General features: G+C 36.7%; 1 protein-coding gene across 2 annotated transcripts in view; it reads left to right on the top strand.

Moving 5' to 3' along the window:
- Nucleotides 1-18,712, top strand: part of trappc9 (trafficking protein particle complex subunit 9) — a 341,171-nt gene extending 322,459 nt beyond the window's left edge. For both annotated transcript variants that reach the window (XM_066715841.1, XM_066715842.1), the window contains 2 exons: nt 15,946-16,169; nt 16,902-18,712. In XM_066715841.1, the coding sequence (XP_066571938.1) occupies nt 15,946-16,169; nt 16,902-17,084 (407 nt within the window). In that variant the 3' untranslated portion in view covers nt 17,085-18,712. The remainder of the gene's footprint in view (nt 1-15,945; nt 16,170-16,901) is intronic.
- Nucleotides 18,713-24,410: the final 5,698 nt, after the last annotated feature.

Genomic DNA, 24,410 nt, shown 5'->3' on the forward strand with positions numbered 1-24,410 from the left:
ACAATTATTACTTATTTATTAGCAGACACACTTGTCCATAATTGAATGGGAATGTTCAAATTCTCCAATGATAGAAAGGATGGAGGATGAATGTGAGTAGTAAACCCTTTATACAAGATAGATTGTTTGTGCAGCATGAAAGTTTAAATCACCATGTACTGGAACTTATATTTGAATTTAAAAGTTAGAAGTTATGGCTTTATTTTGTGTCCTGGTCGTACAGAGTGTACCTGAGAAAATATACTAACAAACCGTTGATACAAATTAGTAAAAGAGGTGAGCCCTGGTTTCTTAGACTTCTCCCTCTCATAAAGTTGTGGTTATGTTGTTTTTTCAGACCCTATTGCAAAGAAGGTTTGTCAGCCATTTTAATTTTCCGGCACACCACCTTATATAATAGGCTTTTTCTGTTTCATTTAATTTTAGACACAAGTAATCACAGCAGACCTAAATGAAAGAATACAAATCTGAAAAAGAAAAGTAAGAATAACTTCCGTGGTTGTTATGGTGATAATTATAAAAGTGGCAGATGGTTGAAGATATCAGATGCTATAGTGATATGTAACATTACCAGAGTTATTTTTAGCTGTGTGAAGGCATGTCTGTGACCTTACAGCAAGTACTCAAACTTCATCAGCTCATCCATGTTCTTCATAGAAGGGTTATGACTTTGGCTGAGATGTGCATCACATGAATGTAAACAAGCCCAGAGCAGGGTGGCACAATCTAGCCTCCTGTACATGTTTATTTCATAGTTAACTGATTTCTTTATAGCAGATAACTAAAGGCCAGTACTCATAGTTCTTCATAGTTAATATCTGGTCAGGTGGTCTCTGATGCCAAGGGTGACCTAATCACACACTCAGGTTCCTGGAGTTACTCTCCCTTGTCTCGTCATACCTTTAAAAAGAAGGTTTTTGAAAGGAAACTAAATTGATGTTTAACAATCGTCTGTACCTGGGGAGACTGAAGTAAATGTCAAAGTGGATGTCGTCAACATTATCAATTATGTCTCTAGTGCTCACGTAATACCATCAACCAAGCCAGATGTCTGAGAGAAGGAAATGCATTTCTGCACACACACACGTGTATTGTGGGTATAGCTTTATGTATGACTCTTCTCTCAAGAAGGAGGTATGTGGGCCATACTTATTTCACTGTTACCTAGCTGACTCTGTATAGCTTGTTTATGTTAAATCACTCAATGATGTGCCATCATCATGGACTTAATGATTTTAAGCTAAACAAATCTCCCTCTTGCAATACATTTAGTCTAGAAAAATTACATTTATATGAAAAATTGATATCATAATTGCTGCCATATTTTGTGATAAATGTGAATCGCTAGGGATTCCTAATTGACTTATGTTTAGTTTCTTCTAATTCTTACAGGCCTAACCATCAACTGATAATAATGTAATCACTGAGTTAAAGAGTTAATTCTCTCCAAGAATTTGTTAAATGAAGCAGGAAATTACTCCTATTCAGTGGTGTGCAAACTTATTAGACCTCCTTACTGCATTTTTGTTTGATTTGTTATCTGCATGAAGTCGAGACAATATTACTGCACATCCTTGAATGTTGTCAAAAAAAATACAAAAAACCACGCATTTTCTAATTGTATTGATTATTAATATGTTGCACACAGAATTAAATTAAAATACTAAGCGAACACATAACTCACAGCCACAAACTGTAATAGCATGGCAGGTTTTTAAATTTACTGTTGGCTATCTTAACAAAGTTGGACTTGTGTATCAGTGTAAGTTTCAGTCAATCATGGTATTCCATCTGGGGACAGTGTCATTGGGCAGAAATCCATATTCCTGGAGGATAATAACGCTAAACCAAATTCCAAGAAATGTTGAGCTGTGTTGCATTTTTGAATTATTTTAATTTTAGATGAATGGAAATGAATCCCAGTAGTGTTTATGTATATTTATATATACAGTACAGTGCAAAAGTTTTAGGCAGGTGTGAAAATATGCTGTAAAGTGAGAGTGATTTCAAAAATAGACATGTTAATAGATTTTATTTATTAATTAACTAAATGCAAAGTCAGTGAACAGAGAAAAATCTACATCAAATCCATATTTGGTGAGACCACCCTTTGCCTTCAAAACAGCATCAATTATTCTAGGTACACTTGCACAATGTAAGGGATTTTCTAGGCATATAGTCAGGTGTATGATTTAACAATTATACCAGACATGTGCTAATGATCATCAATTCAATATGTAGGTTGAAATACAATCATTAACTGAAACAGAAACAGCTGTGTAGGAGGAATAAAAATGGGTGAGGAACAGCCAAACTCAGCTAACAAGACTGAGCACAGCAACAAGACACAAGGTAGTTATACTGCAGCAGCAAGGTCCCTCCCAGGCAGAAACTTCAAGGCAGACAGGGGTTTCCAGATGTGCTGTCCAAGCTCTTTTGAAGAAGTACAAAGAAACGGGCAACGTTGAGGACCGTAGATGCAGTGGTCGGCCAAGGAAACTTACTGCAGCAGATTAAAGACACATCATGCTTACTTCCCTTTGCAATCGGAAGATGTCCAGCAGTGCCGTCATCTCAGAATTGGCAGAAAACAGTGGGACCCTGGTACACCCATCTACTGTCCGGGGAAGTCTGGTCAGAAGTGGCCTTCATGGAAGACTTGCGGCCAAAAAGCCATACCTCCGACGTGGCAACAAGGCCAAGAGACTCAACTATGCACGAAAACACAGGAACTGGGGTGCAGAAAAATGGCAGCAGGTGCTCTGGACTGATGAGTCAACATTTGAAATATCTGGCTGTAGCAGAAGGCAGTTCGTTCGCCGAAGGGCTGGAGAGCGGTACACGAATGAGTGTCTGCAGGCAACAGTGAAGCATGGTGGAGGTTCCTTGCAAGTTTGGGGCTGCATTTCTGCAAATGGAGTTGGGGATTTGGTCAGAGTTAATGGTCTCCTCAATGCTGAGAAGTACAGGCAGATACTTATCCATCATGCAATACCATCAGGGAGACATCTGATTGGCCTCAAATTTATTCTGCAGCATGACGACCCCAAACACACAGTGAAAGTCATTAAGAACTATCTTCAGCGTAAAGAAGAACAAGGTGTCCTGGAAGTGATGGTGTGGCCCCCACAGAGCCCTGATCTCAACAACATCGAGTCTGTCTGGGATTACATGAAGAGAGAGAAGCAACTGAGGCTGCCTAAATCCACAGAAGAACTGCGGTTAGTTCTCCAAGATGTTTGGGCCAAACCTACCTGCCGAGTTCCTTCAAAAACTGTTTGCAAGTGTACCTAGAAGAACTGATGCTGTTTTGAAGGCAAAGGGTGGTCACACCAAATATGGATTTGATGTAGATTTTTCTTATGTTCACACACTTTGCATTTAGTTAATTATATATAATATAATAATATAATATAATATGTATATATATATGTATATATATATATATATATATATATATAGGCCTATAGTGAATGATATATGAAATATAAAACTGTACGTGTAATTTAAATATATGTTCTTGTGTTCAGGCAAAGACTTGGATGCTGCTTTCTCTAGGCTGATTACTGGAGGTTAGAGCTCAGTAAAGCTCTTGGGTGTGCACAATAAACAATTCAGTCTTGCCTTGAATACTAAACAATGTCAAAGCAAACAAACTAACATTTGACTTGAGGATTGGCAAGAGTCCTTGTGCTCGAATACATTCACTCCTTGACAAGCAAGGACTCATATCTACAGAATCACAGCACCTGGGCAGACTCAGAATTCATTGAAGACATTCATGTCACAAAGTATGACCATAAATCATCTTTGTAGCACCAACATCAGATAAACCCGTCCTATAATACAGATTCATGATTATGCTTTAAAGTTGTGCATTCATTGTGAATATATTACCAGTAAGATCAAACCTCCCTTCAGTCAATTATAATCAAGTATCATATAGTCTTTCCCGTTGTGTTTCCCTTATGTTATTTAATCATAGACCAAGTAATACATTGTCTGCTTTTTAAATTTGTTTTAATACTCCTCTTTGCAAATGTACTACAGGACCATTTATGGCATCGGTTGTAAAGTATACTCTTATTTGAAAGGTATTCCTAAGATTGTCCTGCTGTGTCTCACTCATGAGTTTTCATGTATAAACCATGTACTTTGATGTATTCAAAGCTGTTTGTGAGTGACTGTATCAGACAAGGTCAGTCTTATAAATGGAATGGATTGGATGTGCGTGTAAACTATCAGATCCCATTGCAAGTTCATGTTTATCAGCATGTGTTTTAAATAGATTATTTTAAAAGTGAATGCAAGCAGAATCTTTCACAGTTCCAACAGATGTGATGTAACCTTGTATGACATTGTGACTAGTAACACTAATTGGAATTAAGTAGAGTACAGTCCCTGTACTACTGCTGTTGCTACTGTTACCAGATCTACAAGAACTGCTTCTACTACTATGCAATAATTACTCTCTCTCCTACTATTACTACTGATGGTGGTGGTGGTGGTGATGATAATAATGAGTATTTATAAGCACTGAAATTAAACATATTTGTTCTTATTTTGCATCAATCATAAAATTGCATTTAAATGAACAATTTTTTTTTCCAAAATGGTGAAATTGTATACCTCCCCAGTGTGTGGAAGAATTCACATAGTGTCAACAATATTTTTCAAATATGCAATTTGGAATTATTTATAAAATTGGAAAATAAATGTTCTTCTGTGGTAAAGGGAAACCAAAACACTAATTACAGATTCTGTTTCTTTGCACAAGCAAAATATATTCTACCTTAGAAACAGCATGATTCATATTCAAACCCAGTTTAAACTTGTTACAAAACATGATCAGGAAGGAAAACAACAGAATAGGTTAATTTGGTATCCGGATTAGCATTGCTGCTGCTGACTACTGCTGTGAAGGCACTAATAATCATCTTAGTAGCAATAACAGCCAATTTACTATACTGCCTCCCATTACGGTCTTGGTTTGGTTTTGCTAAACCTACACCGTATTTGTGCCTTTAAAAGCACTATTAATCACATGGCTGCCGTCATTACAATAACACAGTGAGAATGTTAACCCTCCCACCAGGCAATTAGTCTACTGTGGGCAATGGTGTACTGTAGTCCAGTGTTTGTGCCTGCAGTGGATTTGTAGATTTGTAAATTCATATTAAACTGCTTTTCACTGCTGGGAATCTAAACCCGCAGAAAGCAGCGACTGCCAGTTGATGCAGGGATCCTGTGGCTCTGCTTTTCCTTACTTCTCCACAAGAGGAGGTTCTGCTTATCTGAATAGGGAGCTTTTGTGAGACCTACAACACATTAAAATACAGCACTGTGTGTGTCTGTGAGTTTAAACATACACGGCCTGAAGAGAAATCTGCATACATCCAATACGTATGCGCCTGGGGGCATCGAGGGGCCTGCAGCAAATCCAGGGGCCTCCAGCCACTCAGAGGTGATCGCAACAGTCTGTACACACCCCCTAAAGGGCTGTATTACATTTATGAAGCAGGTCAAACAGTACATTTTTAGATTTTTTTATAAATTTTACAAGATATCTGCAAGTAGTTTAAAATGCATATTAGAAAGAGAAAAATAATGCAAGGACAATTTGACTGTTCCCATTTAATCTGCATTTCCCTTTCAGTGTGGCTGCAATAAATGTCAAAATATTAAACCATTGAAATCCACATGCAAGTTACAGGGAATATTTGACTACTAGTCTTAATTTACCTTTGTCATATCACCATCACTATCCATTGCTGGATGAAGGCCTCCACAAGATTTTTCCACTTGCTTCTATCTACCGCTTCTCTTTTCCTCTCTTTTCACACCTACAAAGTGTATGATTTCATCTTCCTATCTTTTATGTGGTTGTCATCTATGTCTGTTGGGTTTCATTCAAAAGCTTGCTTTGTCCATCTTTGATGTGTTCTTCAAGCAATGTGTACATTTTAACATTTTCACTCTTTCATTGTAGTCACGTTTTAGTTTGTTCTCAGATCAATTCATTTATTTTTCTATTTCTTCTTGTTATTCCAAATATATGTCTTTCCACACTGCTTTGTCGTTCACAGTTTCTGTATCATTTTTGCATTAGGTGACCCAGGTTTCAGAGCCATAAGTGAGCATTGGTAGTATGCATTGATCAAATCCTTTTCTCTCCAGACAAATGGGTAGATTTCCTTTCAACAGTGTGCTGTTTCTTCAAATGCACTTCATCCCATTTTCACTCTTCTTTTGATGTCCTCCATAATATCTCCATCTGCTGTGCTTTGTTATCCAAGGCAGACATAACTTTTGACTTCTTTCAGTATCCATTGATCTACAATGATATATATCATGGTCATCATCATCAGCCTATTTCGCTCCACTGCTGGATGAATACAGTGCATCTGGAAAGTATTCACATTTTGTTATGTTACAGCCTTATTCCAAAATGGATTAAATTAATTATTTTCCTCAAAATTCTACAAACAATACCCCATAATGACAACGTGAAAGAAGTTTGTTTGAAATCTATTAAAAATAAAAAACAAAAAAGCACATGTACATAAGTATTCACAGCCTTTGCTCAATACTTTGTTGAAGCACCTTTGGCACCAATTACAGCCTCAAGTCTTTTTGAGTATGATGTCATGTGCCTTTTACTGAGGAATGGCTTCCGTCTGGCCACTCTACCATACAGGCCTGATTGGTGGAGTGCTGCAGAGATGGTTGTTCTTCTGGAAGGTTCTCCTCTCTCCACAGAGACACGCTGGAGCTCTGTCAGAGAGACCATCTGGTTCTTGGTCACCTCCCTGACTAAGGCCCTTCTCCCCCGATCGCTCAGTTTGGCCGGGTGGCCAGCTCTAGGAAGAGTCCTCATTGGGACCTTCAATGCTGCAGAAATGTTTCTGTACCCTTCCCCCGATCTGTGCCTCAATACAATCCTGTCTCGTAGGTCTACGGACAATTCCTTGGATTTCATGGCTTGGTTTGTGCTCTGACATGCACTGTTAACTCTGGGACCTTATATAGACAGGTGTGTGCCTTTCCAAATCATGTCCAATCAACTGAATTTACCACAGGTGGACTCCAATCAAGTTGTAGAAACATCTCAAGGATGATCAGTGGAAACAGTGGAAACAGGATGCACCTGAGCTCTTGAACTTTTGAGTGTCATGGCAAAGGCTGTGAATACTTATGTACATGTGCTTTTTTGGTTTTTTATTTTTAATACATTTGCAAAGATTTCAAACAAACTTCTTTCACGTTGTCATTATGGGGTATTGTTTGTAGAATTTTGAGGAAAATAATGAATTTAATCCATTTTAAAATAAGGCTGTAACATAACAAAATGTGGAAAAAGTGAAGCGCTGTGAATACTTTCCGGATGCACTGTATATAAATATAAAAAGTATAATCCCAGTAAATTGGTTCTTTATGAATGTATGAAGTATTTAGTTAGTTCAAACATGTTGTGAATCGATTCTAACTTCCAGTTGCTGTACTTGTCATTTTGTGGACACCAGATGTAAGCAAATCCATGATACCTATGTGTTACTCCCGTGAGATGGATAACATTTTCCATGTAGTGTTACACTTTTACAGCAAAAGTATATGTCCTTTCCTTATGTAAATCATTTTTTTGTTTTTACTTTGATATGTTGAGACAGGAGCTGCTATCCTAAAATAAAGCCATTTAATATCTCCTATTAATTCTACCTCATTGGGTTTCAATCATGACCAGGCCCCCAGAGCTTAAGTCTCACGGCTCCTGTGTTTACTTTGCTATAGAGGTGCTGTAAATCATACACCTGTTTAATGGAGAGCTGTGCAGACAGAGAGAGAGATGGGCTGGTGGTAAATGTTTTCAAATTAGCTGTCAGATCTGATCTTAACTCTTCCTGTGCAAATAATAATAAAAAAAAAGGTCTGAATGTTTCCATGGCAACTGGTGTTGATATTAAATAAGTAAATAAAACATTAGAAAGTTTTCACTATTCCTTAAGTGGCAGACATTGGCCACTTGCAGTAGTTTTTTTTTTGGAGAGGCTATTTCAGGGGACTGCCAATTAAGAGATCATTGCACACTTTGCAGTTTCATTGGTAGTTATTATTAGGGATTTTATATTCTTATTAAACGAGTCCTGCTTTAACTTTCTCTATTCTGCTCATTATATATTTATAAATGTGCTCCAGTCTTTATTCAAAATTTGTCCGCTATGTTCATACAGTAGTTCTGGTAAAAGCCTCTATAAAGGTTATTAGTGCATATTACTTTGGATCTTTCTTTTTTTTTAATCTATAGTAGAAATCCACATTCCTAATTGGTCTGTAATTGGTATTCCGGGGTCATTATGCTGTTTTAAGAGGAGAACTGTTGTCTCCCCGCCATATCATTTGTAACAGAGAGGTTTCTAACATTTTTAATGCTTTGTCAGCCAAAGACAACCCTTTGAAAGAGGTCATTTAGAAAGTCCTTAATAGACTGCTGTTTAATTGAGTGATTACAAAGCCTTTTGAATGATTTTCTCTTTGTTACCATGGAAGTATTAGAACTTTTTCTTTTTCTGAAAATCATTGTATTCATTTTTTTCAGAAACTTTAATTAGGCATATTCTTGACAGCTAACTATAAAATGACAGTACTTTTTGTGTAGTGATACTGATAGGGTTTTCAGTGGAAGCAGTAGTTCTGCATATTATGTACCCTAACATTTTGTATGGGATTGTGTCCATCGCGTGTGTTTATTGTATAATTGTATTTACAGTTGTTTTAGGGACACTTAATATTGTGATATTATGCCTTAGTAATTTGAGACACTATTGTGGCTTTAAATGAGTGAAAAAACAACAAAACCTATTTTTTCTCGGTTTGTGAGGAGAACTCCTGTAACTGGGGACGTAGTGTGGAGTAGTGTTTAGGGCTGGACTGTGGAGCACAGGGCTGTGGGCTCAATCCCAGGTTGAGCAAGATACTGTAGCTAGATTTCTCCAGTAAATGCCCAGCTGTATAAATGGGTAAATTTAAAAAATAATGTGATATCTTGTAACAATTGTAACTCACCCTGGTCGGCTAAGAAATTGAGTAATAATAATAACTGAGGAATCCTGTTGTTTATTTGAACTAATCAAAGTTTAATCTGAGGGCTTTTTTGTGTCTTTGTTGTTGTTGTTTTACATTCTGCATCCAAGAGTTACAGGCAGGACTCATTCTGTCCAATATGATCAGATGTACCTGTATACTGTGAACTTTTCACTGATTATTGTTCATAATGACAAAGAGAAAATATTTTGACAGTGTTCAGTTCAGTTTTTTTTTACAGAACAACAATGTTTATGAGCTGCATGTACAGAAACAATTTGGAGTAAAAAAGGGTGAGCACAGAGACAATCAAAAATGACATCATAGTTATATCATCAAACGAAACTTAGGAGAAGACAGAAAGAATGTAACAAGTGCCTCCAGACAAACATAGTAAACATATTTCTGAAGAAAAGAGAGCCCTAAGGAAATAAAGGAAAAAATAAATTCAGATCAAACTGACTTACAGTATAGAAAAACACTTTTTATAAACAACTTATTTTGCAGTCACTTGAAAGGTAGACTTTATTAACAATGGTGGACAATAGTTATCAATACTTTTATTTATACAGGGTAGAAAGTTGCTGCATGCATTCCATTGCTTGTATCTGCCTCACCATCACACACCATGGGAATTGCATATGCATAAATACAGGGCTCTACTGAGCGAGGTGACATCTTTCCCTCTATATGTAAGCTTACGTAGCTGTCAGCTGTGTCAGTTTGTCTACAGAGACGGCCACAGACAGAGATTCGTTCCTAGATTATTCAACACTTGTCAGCATGGGATCGCTAAGCAATGCAATGCTTCAAGTATATATATATATGCAACACACAGACATAAAGGCAATGCATATATGTGTATGTGACATTGACATTTAGTTTTTTCTTAATATGTTATAAACCTCAATAATGTGTATAAAGATGCACTGCATTTTTGCACTGCAAAATGTATTCATACATATTTAGAAAATAAGACCATTTATGGATGATATATTAGATCATGCCATACATTATCATCTCGTTCATTTGTATCACTAAATATATTTTTCCAGACTTTGCCTGTACCTATTCATCGAAATTCTTTCCGGAGCCTCCCTTAGCATAAAATCTATGGTCCAGGGTAAATAATTCTTCCAGCAAATAGTTCTATCAACCCCCCTCCACGAATGCATTAATCTGGTCTAATTAAGCCTGAGAATGCAATCAGCCATCCTTTCTTCATTGCCAAGGCTAATAGGAACAAAGCAGAGAGAGAGCAATGGTAAAACAAAATATGCAATTCAATTAAACACATATGAGGTCAAACTTTATTAACAAATCTCTTTACTGTTAGTGGTAAAATGGAAATGAAACCGGGACGGTTATGTGAAATTATCAAAGAAATGTGGAAAGTGCCCAAACTGTTTGGACGTGTTAATTTATTTATTTACTTATTTTGTTGTACAACGTTAATTGCTATTTTCTTTCTGTGCAATAGTTACATTAAGGAATTCAACCATTACCTGTTAAGCAGCCCGATTAATGGCCAGAAAGGGATGCAGTTGCAATGTGTGTCCGCCCTGATCTGACAGTGATATTGGAAAGAAAAATAATCCGACAGTATCCATTCATCGGCAGCAAACATTTCCCATATTCAAAACAATAATACATTAATAGCAAAAACAATCAAATAGAAGCAGTGTACAAACACTTCATCAGGCATTACTTTCTGTCATCTGTGAAAATATGTGGAATTTAAAAGGTATAATTTCAAATTAAAATTTAAACCATGGGGGAGTACACACATTTCATTAACTGGAGACTTTGTATTTCAGAGCTTATTGATAAGAACAAGAAACGGGAAGACAGGGTTTAATTCCTTATCCTTTCTTTGCATTGTCTGTTTATCATTCTTGTAAGAGCATTCCTTCACACAGCCGGAAAGAATCCGTCCGCTTTTGTAATCCTTTCCAGGACAGAGTTTGTTACTGTTTGTAGCATGAAAGTTTTACCATTGTCTGGAATATTACTGTGCTTCATTACAGATATAAAACTTAGTTTTTTGTTGTTTTTTCCCATTCATGTAAACAGTGATAGCATTCCTAAATCCTTTTTATAGAAAATTATGTTGCAGAAAACCTGTGTTTGCATGCAGTTATATATGCACTAGCAGCCCTTTTTTGTTTTCAAACTGAAATCAATGTCACACAATTACAGCCAATAAGGTCCAAATGAAATGTGTATGAATCGCATGGGAATTTTTTTGCAGATATTGCTAAGATATACATTGCAAGGAGCTACTAAAAGGTTAATATGGCTCACAGTGATGACAATTCAGTTTTAGAATTTCCTTCAGCTTGAATGTATGCACCCTGAAGATATTGAGGTTCATACATTGTAAGTCAGATGCCAGCTCTAGCATTTGAGACGAGGAAAGCACAGGGGAGGTCTGTGAGAGGACGGTGACAGTGTGCATTTACAGCAGGGCTGCTTAACTGGTCAGGCTGACTTTCAAACCTGGCAGCTTGTCGATGTTTCTCTGTCACCAGACTCCTGAGTGGCAGGCTGAGACTGAGAGGGCCTGGAAATATACCTGCTTGAAGGATATATCCTCAGGACCTCTTAGTGCTACAAACCACTTTTATGTCCAACTGACACATCAATAATTGATTAGTTTGTTTTATTTTTAATAGATGTGCTTCATAATGAAAGTCATTACATAATTCATAAAATAAATCTTGCAGCAGTATTGCAGTTAATGGAATATAGTATATCTACTGTATATTCTATATTCTATGTGGTTATATGTTCCTTTGTTGACAGTTAAACATATTCCAATTTGAACCTTTTATATTCAAAAGCAACTGCAATCCAACATCTAATTTGGGTGTGGAATACGCGTGTAAGAATAGAGCAGTGTGTATTTTTTTAACATGAAACCCCCTATTGTAAAGTAAAATGTAGGACCAACAGCCCTGCCGATTCCTTGTGTTCTTCTTATAGTCTTACACACCAATTTAACTTTTAAAACAGATTAATTTGTCTCTCCTCTTTGGAACAGTCTTACCTATAATTTGTACGTCTCCTAGCAACAAGCCTTTCAAAACTAAATATAACCACTTAGTAAGGTGTTGTATTAGGATTGGCTCGATTGACTATGAAAATGCAGAGTGTACAGAGGTGCAATTTTCTTCACGTCTGCCAACATTGTGAATACATCAGCCATAATAATATGACTGAGAGGTGTGGTGAGAGGTCTTTGCCAGACGTCCCTGGAATGACAAGTAGCACATAAACAACAAGATGCAACAAGTGAGTAGTTGAATGGGAATCACTTAAGCTTCCTCTCTCCTTACTCCAAGAAACTGTTATACACTAAGGTTCTGCTTTTGTTTTTAAAACTTACTGAAAGGACCAGGTCACTACTCAAGTTTAATAAGTTCACTAAACTACAATTATTTACCATTTACATCTTTTCATAATATGTTGTACAGATTCCACTGGAAAGAACAGAGTTGTGGCCGGTCAGATTGATAGATATATAAATTCTAGGGTATGTTTCCAGAAATATATGCAGAATCTTTGCATTTTTATTTCATGCATTTATTTGTTTGTGTATTATGTATTTATGACTGGTGGAGTTTAATACGTTGTCTGGTGTGGCTTATCAATGTTTATGACAGGATCTATTTCATTTGAGTGAAACAGAAAGTTAATGTTTACTGCAAAACATACCACCAAAAAAGTTTCAAAACCTGTAAACAAGCATTAAAAATGGCAAAATTGAAGTCAAAGGAGCCCAGGGTTGCTTGATGCACGATGCATATTGTGCGTGCATCATGAAAAAGTGGTTCTGTAGGAGCTAGGTGCTAGGAACTTCCTACCCAATAAATGATTGTTTGAATTTCTCTGAGTTATACCAACCTTTGAGTAGTAATAATACCATGCTGACTGCAAATTATGGGCATACAGGCTGATTTTAATGTAGATTGTGTAAGAGTCATCATTTCTGTTTCAGAAGGGGTGTATAAAATATATGACCTAAATTCATATTGAAGGAGAAAGTGGATTTAAAATATAGGCTATCCTGCGAAGAGTGGACTTAGTCATTCCTGTAATTCAGATTGCCAATACATCATCCTCTTGCTTCACTGAACACACTTCATTGCTTATGCTGTTTTAATTCGGAGAGGCTGGGAAATGTAGATTTATATATATGTAGGTTCCCATATTTAAACAGGAGAGGGAGTATGTGACATGCATCACCATAATTTAACAGCTTTTATTCCATGCACTAAAGTTATACATTTGCACCTAATTTACTGTTGTGTCCTGTACTCTGTGTTGAGTCTGAAATTATTGCATAGGTTAAATTTGTTCATTGCTTTTCATGATTTTTGATGCCTCCATTAGTGTGAAGGGACCAATATAAAGGAACATCTTTATTAACTGCAGAACGGTGATAAGATAGACACATATTTGAGGAGCACTTGGTCCAAATGGGTTCTGCCGAGTCACAGCACCTTATCATTTAACAGTGCTACAGCAGACTCTCACCCTAAAGCTTGTTTCACATTTTACTTCAAAATAATTGTCTGAAAAAGTAACTTTCAGACAAACCCGTCGACATAATGTCAGATTTCAGTAAGTCCGAATGACACTGTAAGTCCTTCAAGCTTATTTGTGAGATGCCTGATGGGTCAGCTAGTCATAAGCAGTCTAGCAATTGACATATTATAACACTTTTGAAATAATCTGACCTCATTTGATCTTGTCAGATACTTGCAAGCATGGAAGATAGTCCAGATTAAGTTTGGGTTAGTTCTTAATAAAACATATCTTAATGGCTATAGAGAGATGTGTCTCAAAATGCAAACTGGGTTTAAAGATGTGAAGCCCTTTGTGTTGAGTTATCGTGTGTCAGTGGTAAATATGTTTAATCCCTAGCAGCTACATGATGTTCAGGTTGATATTACACCAGAGCTTGCTGTTAAGGAACTAAAGTAGTTATTTTCCTAATCGAACTGATGTTTTGTGTGTGTGTTTCTTTATAGTTTTAAAGCCGCTAATTTAAACAAAACTACACATCCTGCACAATTGCACCACTTGAGGACAGAAGCTTTGAAGCACTTTTTAATTTTCAGTCTCTCTCAGTAGATGCCAAGTCTGAAGTGAGAGCTTCCCATGAGCCTTTGTTTATCTGTCTGTGAAAACTGTTTCAGTGCTGCTCACTCATATCTTAAATTAACTGCACACAACACCCTTGATTCCCGATCCCAACTTGTTCAACAAGCTATTCTAGATCCGCAAGACTTTTTTTTTTATGACTTCTTAGACTCAACAGCAGTATACTCTAATATCTCTGGCACCGCATCTTTGAATTTTTAACTAGGTGAGAAGTCTTCAGAATAACATTGTCAGCAGATATTAACACTGTATTTCATTCCAAGACTTAATACTCCCGAGACATACACCACCTCTTAACGCAAGTGCCAGTCCTTTATTTTGGTTAGACTATTAAACAAATAACGACCAGGTAATAAAATGAAAACTCTCCCACCTTGTGGAGTGAGTGAGAGAGAGAAAGTGTATGTGTGCTTTACACTTGCATTAAGAGCGTTGTTGCATTTCTTTTTTTATTTAGATTAATTCTATATGTGTTTAACCCACATGGATAAGGTATAAATTGTCTTCTGGGTCATTAGTAAAATTAATAAGCAGCAGGCTTCTTTTCTATATCAAATGTACAGTTAAAATGTTCTTCTCACAATTCAATACACTGAGTAAAGCATGAAAGTTTTTTTTTTCTTTTTTCTTTCTTTCTAGCTAAGAGGGGCAGAATTAAAAAGCAACTATTGTATTGGCACTGGGGCTGTTAAAAATAATGGGTGCTGAAATAACATGCTCAAACCATATGTGTATGTATCTGCATGATATTTAATTTACTACTAGTTATATACCTGTCACAGCTAGAGCTGAAATTCATCTTAGCATGTGATCCACCCTGGATTGTTGAAAAGGCTTTTGAAATGCCCAAGCACAAAGGACAATTGTGCTTGTTTCAAAAATTGTAGCACTTTAACTTCACCTGAACTAGGTCTCACTTCTATTAGAATTCATAACACATTAGCTAAATTGAATTTACTCCTAATTTAACATGGTATGAAAATGTCAAAAAGGAACAGCTTTCAGTGTGTGTGTGGGTGGGAGGGGTTGTGTTCCAACAATCTCATTTGTCCCTACTTGACAGAAATTAGTCATGCATGAGATTGATAGGATGCACTTTGAATTTACTTTGTTTTGAAGCTCTTGGCCTCTGCTTTAATATTAATAAAAAATGTTAGTGGGATAAATCATTGATCTTCACAGGAAGAAAACTAATTGTACAGTATTTTTGCAGCACAGTTAATTTGTTTTAAGCATGTACAATGTCCCTCATGAAATAAAATACGGGACGACATTTCTTCAGTTTCAACATCATAAAGCTTCACCTCACATTTAAATTAATTGTGGGTTTAACGGGGATGATTTATTGAAGGCTACTACACTTTGTTGTTATGAAGCTTTTAAAACCATTTTTTATTGTTTATATGTATTAGCTCTTAGCTTTGACATTGGCTGTGGCCTTTCAGCTTCATACTCTGACAGCTTAACTCAAACAAACCTCCTGTGTGCAAATCACAGCTGAGTGACTGGTATTTTGTAGTATGCTTTCCTGGAAATGTTTTGCTTCACAAAAATAGAGGGGGGGGGTGGGGGGAATATATTTGTTTTAATTAAAATCCCCTGTATCTCGACACTTTGATGTAATAGATGATCACATTCTGTCTTGCTGCATTATTTCAAGTCCTGACTGCCTTTCCCTCTCTGTGTCCGTCCCTCTAGACGTCCTGGTGAATGGGAAGCCCTGTGATTGTGATATTGTAGCTGATTGCAACGTAGGAGACCCTGTGCCCTTGGAAGTGAAGCTGACCAATGGGAGTAAGCAGGCTGTGGGCCCCTTCGCCCTGACCATCATTCCCTTCCAGGACTACCAGAACGGAGTCCACAACTACGACCTGCAAGATGCTGTCACCTTCATCGGCTCCAACACCTTCTACATTGACACGGTGAGTGACGTGAACAGTGTGGGGTTTTCCTCAGGTATGTTCCCTGTGGAAATTGGTGACAGGAGCCTTTAACAACAGGGACTCTCCAACAGTGCTAATGGATCTAGTCACTTGCTGTGAGAAACAGATGCCCCAAAGCCACTGTAAGTTTTCAGCAGAAGCTTTGTTTCCCTATAACAGGGAAATTAAGATCACATGACTCCACCTTGAAGACATCATGCCTGATTGTTTTACCAGGCGGTATTTCTACAAGCTCCTTAAGGCTATGTTGTTTATACCACCTGAATCAGTCAATCAGGTAACCATGAAATATATCAAGGAAAGTAGCTCAATATCTGACCTACAGAGCATGATTTTGGAATCGGCATTGGGGGGGGGAAACCTGTATACACAACATCCTGTGGTTAAGGCACTAGACTAAGAGCAGAGTCCTATAATTTGAACCCAGCAGCATCTCTGTTATTAATAGATTACCTTGTATTTCTACGTTAATTTATTTTTGTAATTTTTGGTGCCATTAGTTACACTTATGTATTCTGTTTTAAATAAGACACATTTCTCAGACTGGAATGTCTAAAACCCAGCATTCCACTATTATGAGAGCAATTATTGTGCTAATGTTTGAAAAACTGAAATTAATATAATCACGGAATTAAAGGGAATATGGAGGGAACATAAATGTAGTCTCTTATTCTCAGATCTTTGTGTGTTTGTTGTATTTCTCTATTTCAGGTGAATCCTACAGAAAACTGCATCTGTGTTGGGGCTCTTCTGTTCCTCTACACTGGAGACTTTTACCTGAACATCAAGTTTCAAGATGACAACGCGGGCCGAGAGCTTCCTCTGGCCTGGTTCTGCTTACCCAGCGTTCACATCAAAGCCCTGGACCCGGCGCTCCAGCCCAACTCCAAATGATCAGTCCTCCCCACTGCATCCTCCCTCTCAGGCTTCTGTAAATCTCGGGTTAATGTTTATTGAAGCAACCGTCATCCGCTGAGAAAGTAACACTGCAGAGACTCAACTGAATGAAAAGTAAATCCAAAACGGCTTTGCAATTTATCTGCACATCTCCTACAATGTATCGTGCAATATTTATCACAGTTTACTTCATTATGTTTTCTGGTCTTACTTGTTGAGTACTGTTGTCTTTTGGCCAGGGATTTTTTTTTTTTGTATTATTTTTGTATAATTTGACGTAATTAGCAGAAACAAAATGTCACCTTCTTCTGAAATGATTGTCCTTATCATAGGTTTAAACAGTATATGTATATATATCCAAGAGCAATCTATGTTTGATAACATCACTCATTGGAAAACAGGCAATTGAAAATAATATACAAACTATGCCTCAGTAATGTACTATACATTTGTCTCTGATATGGACACTATGTTACATAAGGATGAGATTGCAGTACCACCTCTGCTGGAACAAAATGAATCACTGAACGATGTAAGCATATCTCTTAAAGTTACTTTAGGCACAGAGTTCCAGAATGGCTTTGATCACATTGAAAATGGGTTAAGTAGTCTCAGTTTAGCGATTGGAAACAGGCATTATAGAATTGTATTTGAGCAGCAGTTTCAGGCACGGAGGGAGATAGCATAGATTATGTCTGGGTTTTGGCTCGAGTGAACTCAATCTGAGCCCGTGCATTGGTTTATTAGCCACTGAGTAGAGTAATCTGTTGTAATCCCTTATGGGTATTCCTGTAATCAGATGCCAGTGAAAATAAGGCCACATTACTTCACTTATTTAGGTTCTCACCATTTTATTTGGATGGGGAAATGTTTTATTCTTAGTTGTTCCTTCAGATGTGTGGTCCCAGGAAGGTAATTGTGGAATGAAATGTAGCAGAGCATATCTCGGGCAAGACATCCTACTGTCCACATGTTGTTACCCATTAAATAAACCATATTATCAATAAGTGAGTGTTATTTGCTCTGCCACACTAAACAGTGCAGTGAACAGCATCTGACAGACCTTTTAACCCCAATAATGTTGACATAAAGCCAGTATATTGAAATAGGACCCTGCTGTCAAGAAGCCTTGGCATCGCTTCACAATTTGCTCAACAAAGACATGCCACCCCACCTATATTCTACCCTGTCTGAAATGAGAGGTCTCTGTCTCAAACCTTCAACTCAATACATTCAGGTATTTGAAGAAAATGTTGTGAAGCCAAGGAGTGTGTATAAAATAAAGCATTACATTTTGATATTTCCATTGCCAACTTTTTGAAATCAGTTTCATAAGAATGATTGTAGATCAGAAAAGAATAATGTTGTGTAGTCTTGCACACTGTAATTCCTGATGGACTTCTCTCTTGGAGATTACCAACCAATATGCCAATTTTCTGGGTTATTTAGCTGCTTTGTGATCTGTGTGTTTTAGGGGATACAGTTGCTTCTAGTGCGGTTTGACCTTTCTCGTTGGAATGCAGTACCATTGTTAATATAAATTGAAATGCCTGTAAAATTCAACATTGTGAGTACCTACATTTCAGCACGGTTTTATGTGAATAATAAAAATTAATGAAGGTGGATCCTTATGTGAAGGTATGTCTCTTTGCTGAATAGTAATCTGCACCTCAATAACATCTATCCTCTAACCAAAAAGTCTAATGCAACACAAACACGGTGTATGGTTCAATTGTCAGTAGATTAATGAGTAGTTACCTGCGGTTTAGAGACTTCCAGGCATGCCACACATCATCTACCAGTGTAAGAAGAAAAACCTGCAAGAAATACAATAACATCAAAGGTTATATTTTCAACTGACATTTAAAAACTACGCTGTTTTAATATTTGTATGTGTTTCCTACAGAGAACTGAACATGGTGCAATGTAGAAAACTAGAAACTTAATGAACGTCAAACCAATTATCGAGATAAAAGTCTTTTGAGAGAATGATCGTAGCCTATAATAGGTTCTAAATGTATTAACCAGTCTAACGTGAGGAGCAAAATCCAGAAAACCCTTGTTAATGGAATTCAGTTTGTTAGAGTATTAAGTCACTAATTTAATTAATGACGTGCTTTGACATTTTAACCATAAACATGATTATTACAGTTTTGCTCATGAAAAAAAGTCTAATTCAGGTTACCGAGGGAATTTCACTTCTTGCCTTTACAAGCTTCCCAGAAAGCAGTCAAACTCATTGAACAAGTTTTGTTTGTGTAAAGTAATTCAGTTAAAAATAAGATAGACATCACTGACCTAATATGATTTAACTGTTTTTCTTCCCATAGAACAACGTATTGATATTTAAAATCTGTTCAGTGTTGAGTTTGTCATAAAAATGTACACTCCAAACCAGACGAAGTTAAATACCAGATGCAGAATAAAACCAAGTAAAACCAATTACACAAGTGCCATATTCTTACTGTAATTCACAGAAATATACACTCAGACACAGATGAAGCCTGGTGGCCTTTAAAGGGAATCTGAAAGCCCTACATATTTGATCAGAAGTTTACTTCCAGAATAGAAAGATGTCTCTGATCCACATTAATAAAAACATTGAATTGTCCTCTAATTGCGAGGAGGGAAGAGCAGATGCAGGACAATGTGATTCAATTGAATAATGTTTCCTCATAAATAACCTGTCATAACGATGCCCTTCGGAAAAATGTTCAGATGTGCAAGATAAAGATTCCTCAAAATACACAATTGGGGTGCAGAGTGGACTTGCTTTATGCATCTTTCCCCGAAGTGCCAGTGGAAAGCCGTTTTCAGCCTACAGCCGGCACAGCATTCATCAGTGTGTCAAAGTGACAGGGGCCATCAATGTCTTCACATGCTTCACACAACGCTTGCTCACCTTGATGAAGCCTTGCCATGAAAGAATGGCCAGCTGTGAGACTTGTCAAATTCCATCGCAATCTTCCTTTGTTTTCTAGCTGTCTTGGCTCTTCCCATTTTAAACGTGAGAAACAAATCTCATCAAAAGTCATTGCTCTTGTGTTTGGCTGATACTAAAAATAATCAATTTGCAAATCAGAAAGCATTTAGTATTATTCCATTATTAATAAAAAGCATGCCTAATGTATACTCATACAGCATAGTTGATCATATGCATATTTTATTCTTTAAAATCATAATTATTACTTATTAAGAAAAGGATTCTGTTTGGTTAGTGACACTGTCAGGGCTTTTGTTATATCTTCACAACCAAAAGCATTGTGATCGCAAATAAACATTAGAAATCGAAAGATCTACACTCTTTTAGAGCCCTGAACAAAAAACTGATACTGTCAAAAGCTATATATTTCAATCTGCCACTAAAATTGCTTATATGAAATATTTAAAATAATTCATCCCTTCTGTCTCTCAGAAGTCAATGTGTTTGAGCAATGATTATCTGCATTCGCTGCAATATTGATGGTTGGAAAAACAAATCTGCATAAACTCTGATATATTGAAACAAATGCTATGGAGTAGAGATCCAATTACACAATACATATTTTCTTTGGGGGTATTATGTGATCTAATCATAACACACCTGCTGCTTTTTTATATTGCTTTGCTACACTATCAGAAGGCTTTTTTTTTTTTTTTTTTTTTTTTAAGCTCTCTTGGGGACAAATTAATTAGTCACTTATGTTTCAAATAATAAGAAATCCAAATATATGTATTTCTAAATGATGTTGAACCTGGGCTACAGTCTAAGTAGTCATAGTTGTTCTTTAAAACATAAAGCTTCCCCTTCGTGTCACTCTCAAAGCAAAAGCATATTAATCAAATTTCTGTGAATCCAATTGGAGTAGGTGACTCTCAGTGTAGGGAAATTCCCACTATATGATCTACACCAATACAATTTGTATTACTTTTGACTTATGATATGCCAATCTTACTGTACAATATGTTTGTAAACAAATAAGATTATATACAGGTGAAGAAGTCTTGGGCTTTCTGTAAATACTAAAGGAAAACAAAGCTGTTTCTTGATTTGTGTTGATCTGTCTTCTCGCAAGACTAAAGTGTACATAGTATGTGGTATGAGTATGTGACAACAAAGTTTTATTAAAGACGCCTCCTGGAACAAAATGTTTACTTAACCTGACTACATTCCAATCGTTAGGGGAGAAATGCAGAAGTCAAATTGCAGACAGTTTTATCAAAATAACAGGTATTAACTAAAGTCTGTCCTTATATCAGAGTATGACTTTGGGAAATGGGGAATGTGACCAGAATTAAACTAGACTCTCCTCATAATAAAATTGACCCTTTAAGGTAGCAAAACTCCAGCAAAAGTACGACTAACTTGATAAAGTAGGTCTCCATATGTAATACCAAGTGTATGGAAAGTGAATTTAAAGTGCACACAAAATAGTCCTAGCGAACGTGTTTTATTATTATATTAAATGCTGAGCTCCAGGCTAACTTCTTGGCCATATTAGATGAAAAACTATTATATCTAGGTAAGTGAAGCATGTCCAGCTGTTGCCTAGAGGGCAAGAAATGAAACAATTTATCAATGATCTAGGACTTTCTGTGGACAACCAGGAAAGTGCCCTTTCCAGGACTGTAGGTCTGATAGCTTTTTTGGTCCAAATTAATTTATAGATGTATTATTTTATATGTACTGATAAGCTCTACTATGAGCAGTTACATTAAAACTATAAATTAGTTTTAGCTATACACCTGTTATCCTATAGCTTTTCTCTTCTCCTCTGCTTCCTTATTAAATCCAGAATATATTTCTAATTAGAGCAGCTGTGTTTCCTTTATATAAAGATTAATACCTTCCCTTTTTCCAGCAAACAAAGAAGATCCTGGCTTATTTGACGCGTATGCCAAAAGGAAATAGATTTTGCTCAAAATGCGATTCAATCTCCATTTGTGGTCAATTCTGAGATTGCTGTGAAAGTGCAGCGATGGCAAAATGTGAAACGAGTCAGCATTCGGGACATTGGACACACTACAGGGCCTCAAACGGGACTCTAAAGTCTTGACCCTTTTATGTTTCCTAAAGTTTCCCACACAAGAATAGCGAGGGGATGTCTTCCTATGTCTGAGCAATCTTTGGATAGCTGACCCAAATATAATGCAGGCACTGAACTATAACCTTCACTGTTAACCACAGCATGTAGACACATTCATATCAGTTTCTTGCTCACAATGACTACCATGCAAGAATGGTCTCAGACTATGTATGTTAATCACTACCTCTATTATCTACTAATTTTGTGCCATGCTTGTGTGTGTACATCAAAAATGCATTGATCTCACAGTTTCTGAGAAATACAGTGAAGAAAAATGACTGTACATAGAATATTTTCTAAAAACAAACTTTTTCCAAACACAATTAGTTTTAAGCACTATGCATTGAGTCCTTTGTCTATGGTTTGTTAGCAGTTTAATTTACATTTCAAGCATTTCTTCTTCATTGATTATGATCAATCATAGTAATGGTATGCATAGTTTTCTTTTTCAGTTTTCTGATAAAGGTCTTAGTAAAGCACTTTTAAATGGGTCTCACTGTGCAAAAAAACTCTCCATAACATCTGAATCATGGCTTATGTCATTTGTGTCTCTCACTGGACCCATGATGGACCCCGGGCGCACCAGCTAATCCTCATATAGAAATGTAAGGGTATTTATTAGTTGACACTCTGTAGTATTACATTAACAGTATAGACTCTTAAACTGCCAATCTCAGATTCCTGTAGTTTACTATATAAAGTGTGCAATTAAATGCAGATAAATAGGTGTTCTGAAACACTATTAAATGTTTTGTATGGGTGAGAATTGGATAATACTTTAATTTCCTTTGCTTACTTCAGTACTGTACCACCATAAGGAAGCAATCCATTTTCCTATTAGATTTATAATTACATCAAGTCTATACAGACAAAAATGCAATTTCCTTCAAAAGAGGAAAAAGTAATCAGTTCATTGTGTTGGGGGGAAAATACATTCTAAAAGTGTGTTTCTTGCATAAATCTAAAATTAGCTCAATTAATGGTGTGCAGATGTGTTTAATTAAATAGGTGAAAGGTGTGTAAAGTAAACTAATGTTCAGATACAACAAACTAGGTAGAAGGAAACCGAAACAAACGTTTCTAATTTATGGAACACTTAGCTGGGAAGATACGTAAATCCAGTAATAGGGGGTTTCAGATATTTAAAAACCACCAACAGCAAAATAATTTCAGTTTTATTGAGAGAGACTTGTTTATGAATTGACTTTAAAACCAGTCCCTCTCAAGCTTCCTTCCCAAAGGTTACATGTTTAGAAAAGACTATAACAATAAAATAGGTGTTACTTTACAAAACACACACTGCAGTATAAACACAGGTTTAATCTCCCTCGCTATAACTCTGTACCGCACTTGCTGTGCCCCACAGTAATCATTTTCCCTCTCAAGTTAAAGCATAGTACTGAGGTGTGCAATGGCCAGGAAAACAAAAGCAACACTTCGACACAATTCAATAACAGTCTTAATAATCCAATACCACTGTGACCTGGCTGTGTGCTGTGTTTGGTAAAACACATTCATCACCTTTTCCAAAATGTAACCAGCTGTACTCTGACTGATGGCTGGGCTGTTAGCTTTGGGGAACTCTTGAGATTTCATATTTAATAAATTAGTTCAGTCTTGATTTGGATAATATCCATCTCTTTACAGTGATCGCCCAAGATTATGACAACAACAACTTAGACCTCGTCCGAGCACAAGGTCCTACACTTCAGAATTTCTACAGAACTTCTTGTAATGCTTTTCCTTTTTGCATGGAAACTTTTCCTTATGGCAGTCTCACACATACATCCTATCAACACATTCTAAAAGTACAGTTTTTTGCAATTGGTAGAACTGGTACCAGAAACTATTTTTTCTCTTTGTCAGTAATAACTTTTCATGTGTTTTGCTGGTTTAACCATTATTACTTGAATCTAACACATATATGCCTTGCGTTTCTTCCAACATCTCAGTCATGGTTTAATGCACCATGTGTATGACTGTGATTCTATTGCACTTAATATCACATTCAAAATAACTGCAGGTGAGACAAGTCTAACAGCCAGCTGCATAGAAGTAATTAGTGCAGCCGTAGTTGACAGATAATGACAGACCAGAGGGAAGAGCTAACTGAACCATCAGGATCAGCACAATAATCAGGGGAAAAAAACATGCACACTTGTTAACACAGGACCTGTGTTGTGTGGCTCCTTGATCAGGTGTACAAAGGCAAAGCAGTCATAAGTGATTATGTTGCTTGATTTAGAGAACAGTTTGC

Source organism: Amia ocellicauda, chromosome 10 (assembly GCF_036373705.1).
Source record: "Amia ocellicauda isolate fAmiCal2 chromosome 10, fAmiCal2.hap1, whole genome shotgun sequence".
NCBI classification, from domain to species: domain Eukaryota; kingdom Metazoa; phylum Chordata; class Actinopteri; order Amiiformes; family Amiidae; genus Amia; species Amia ocellicauda.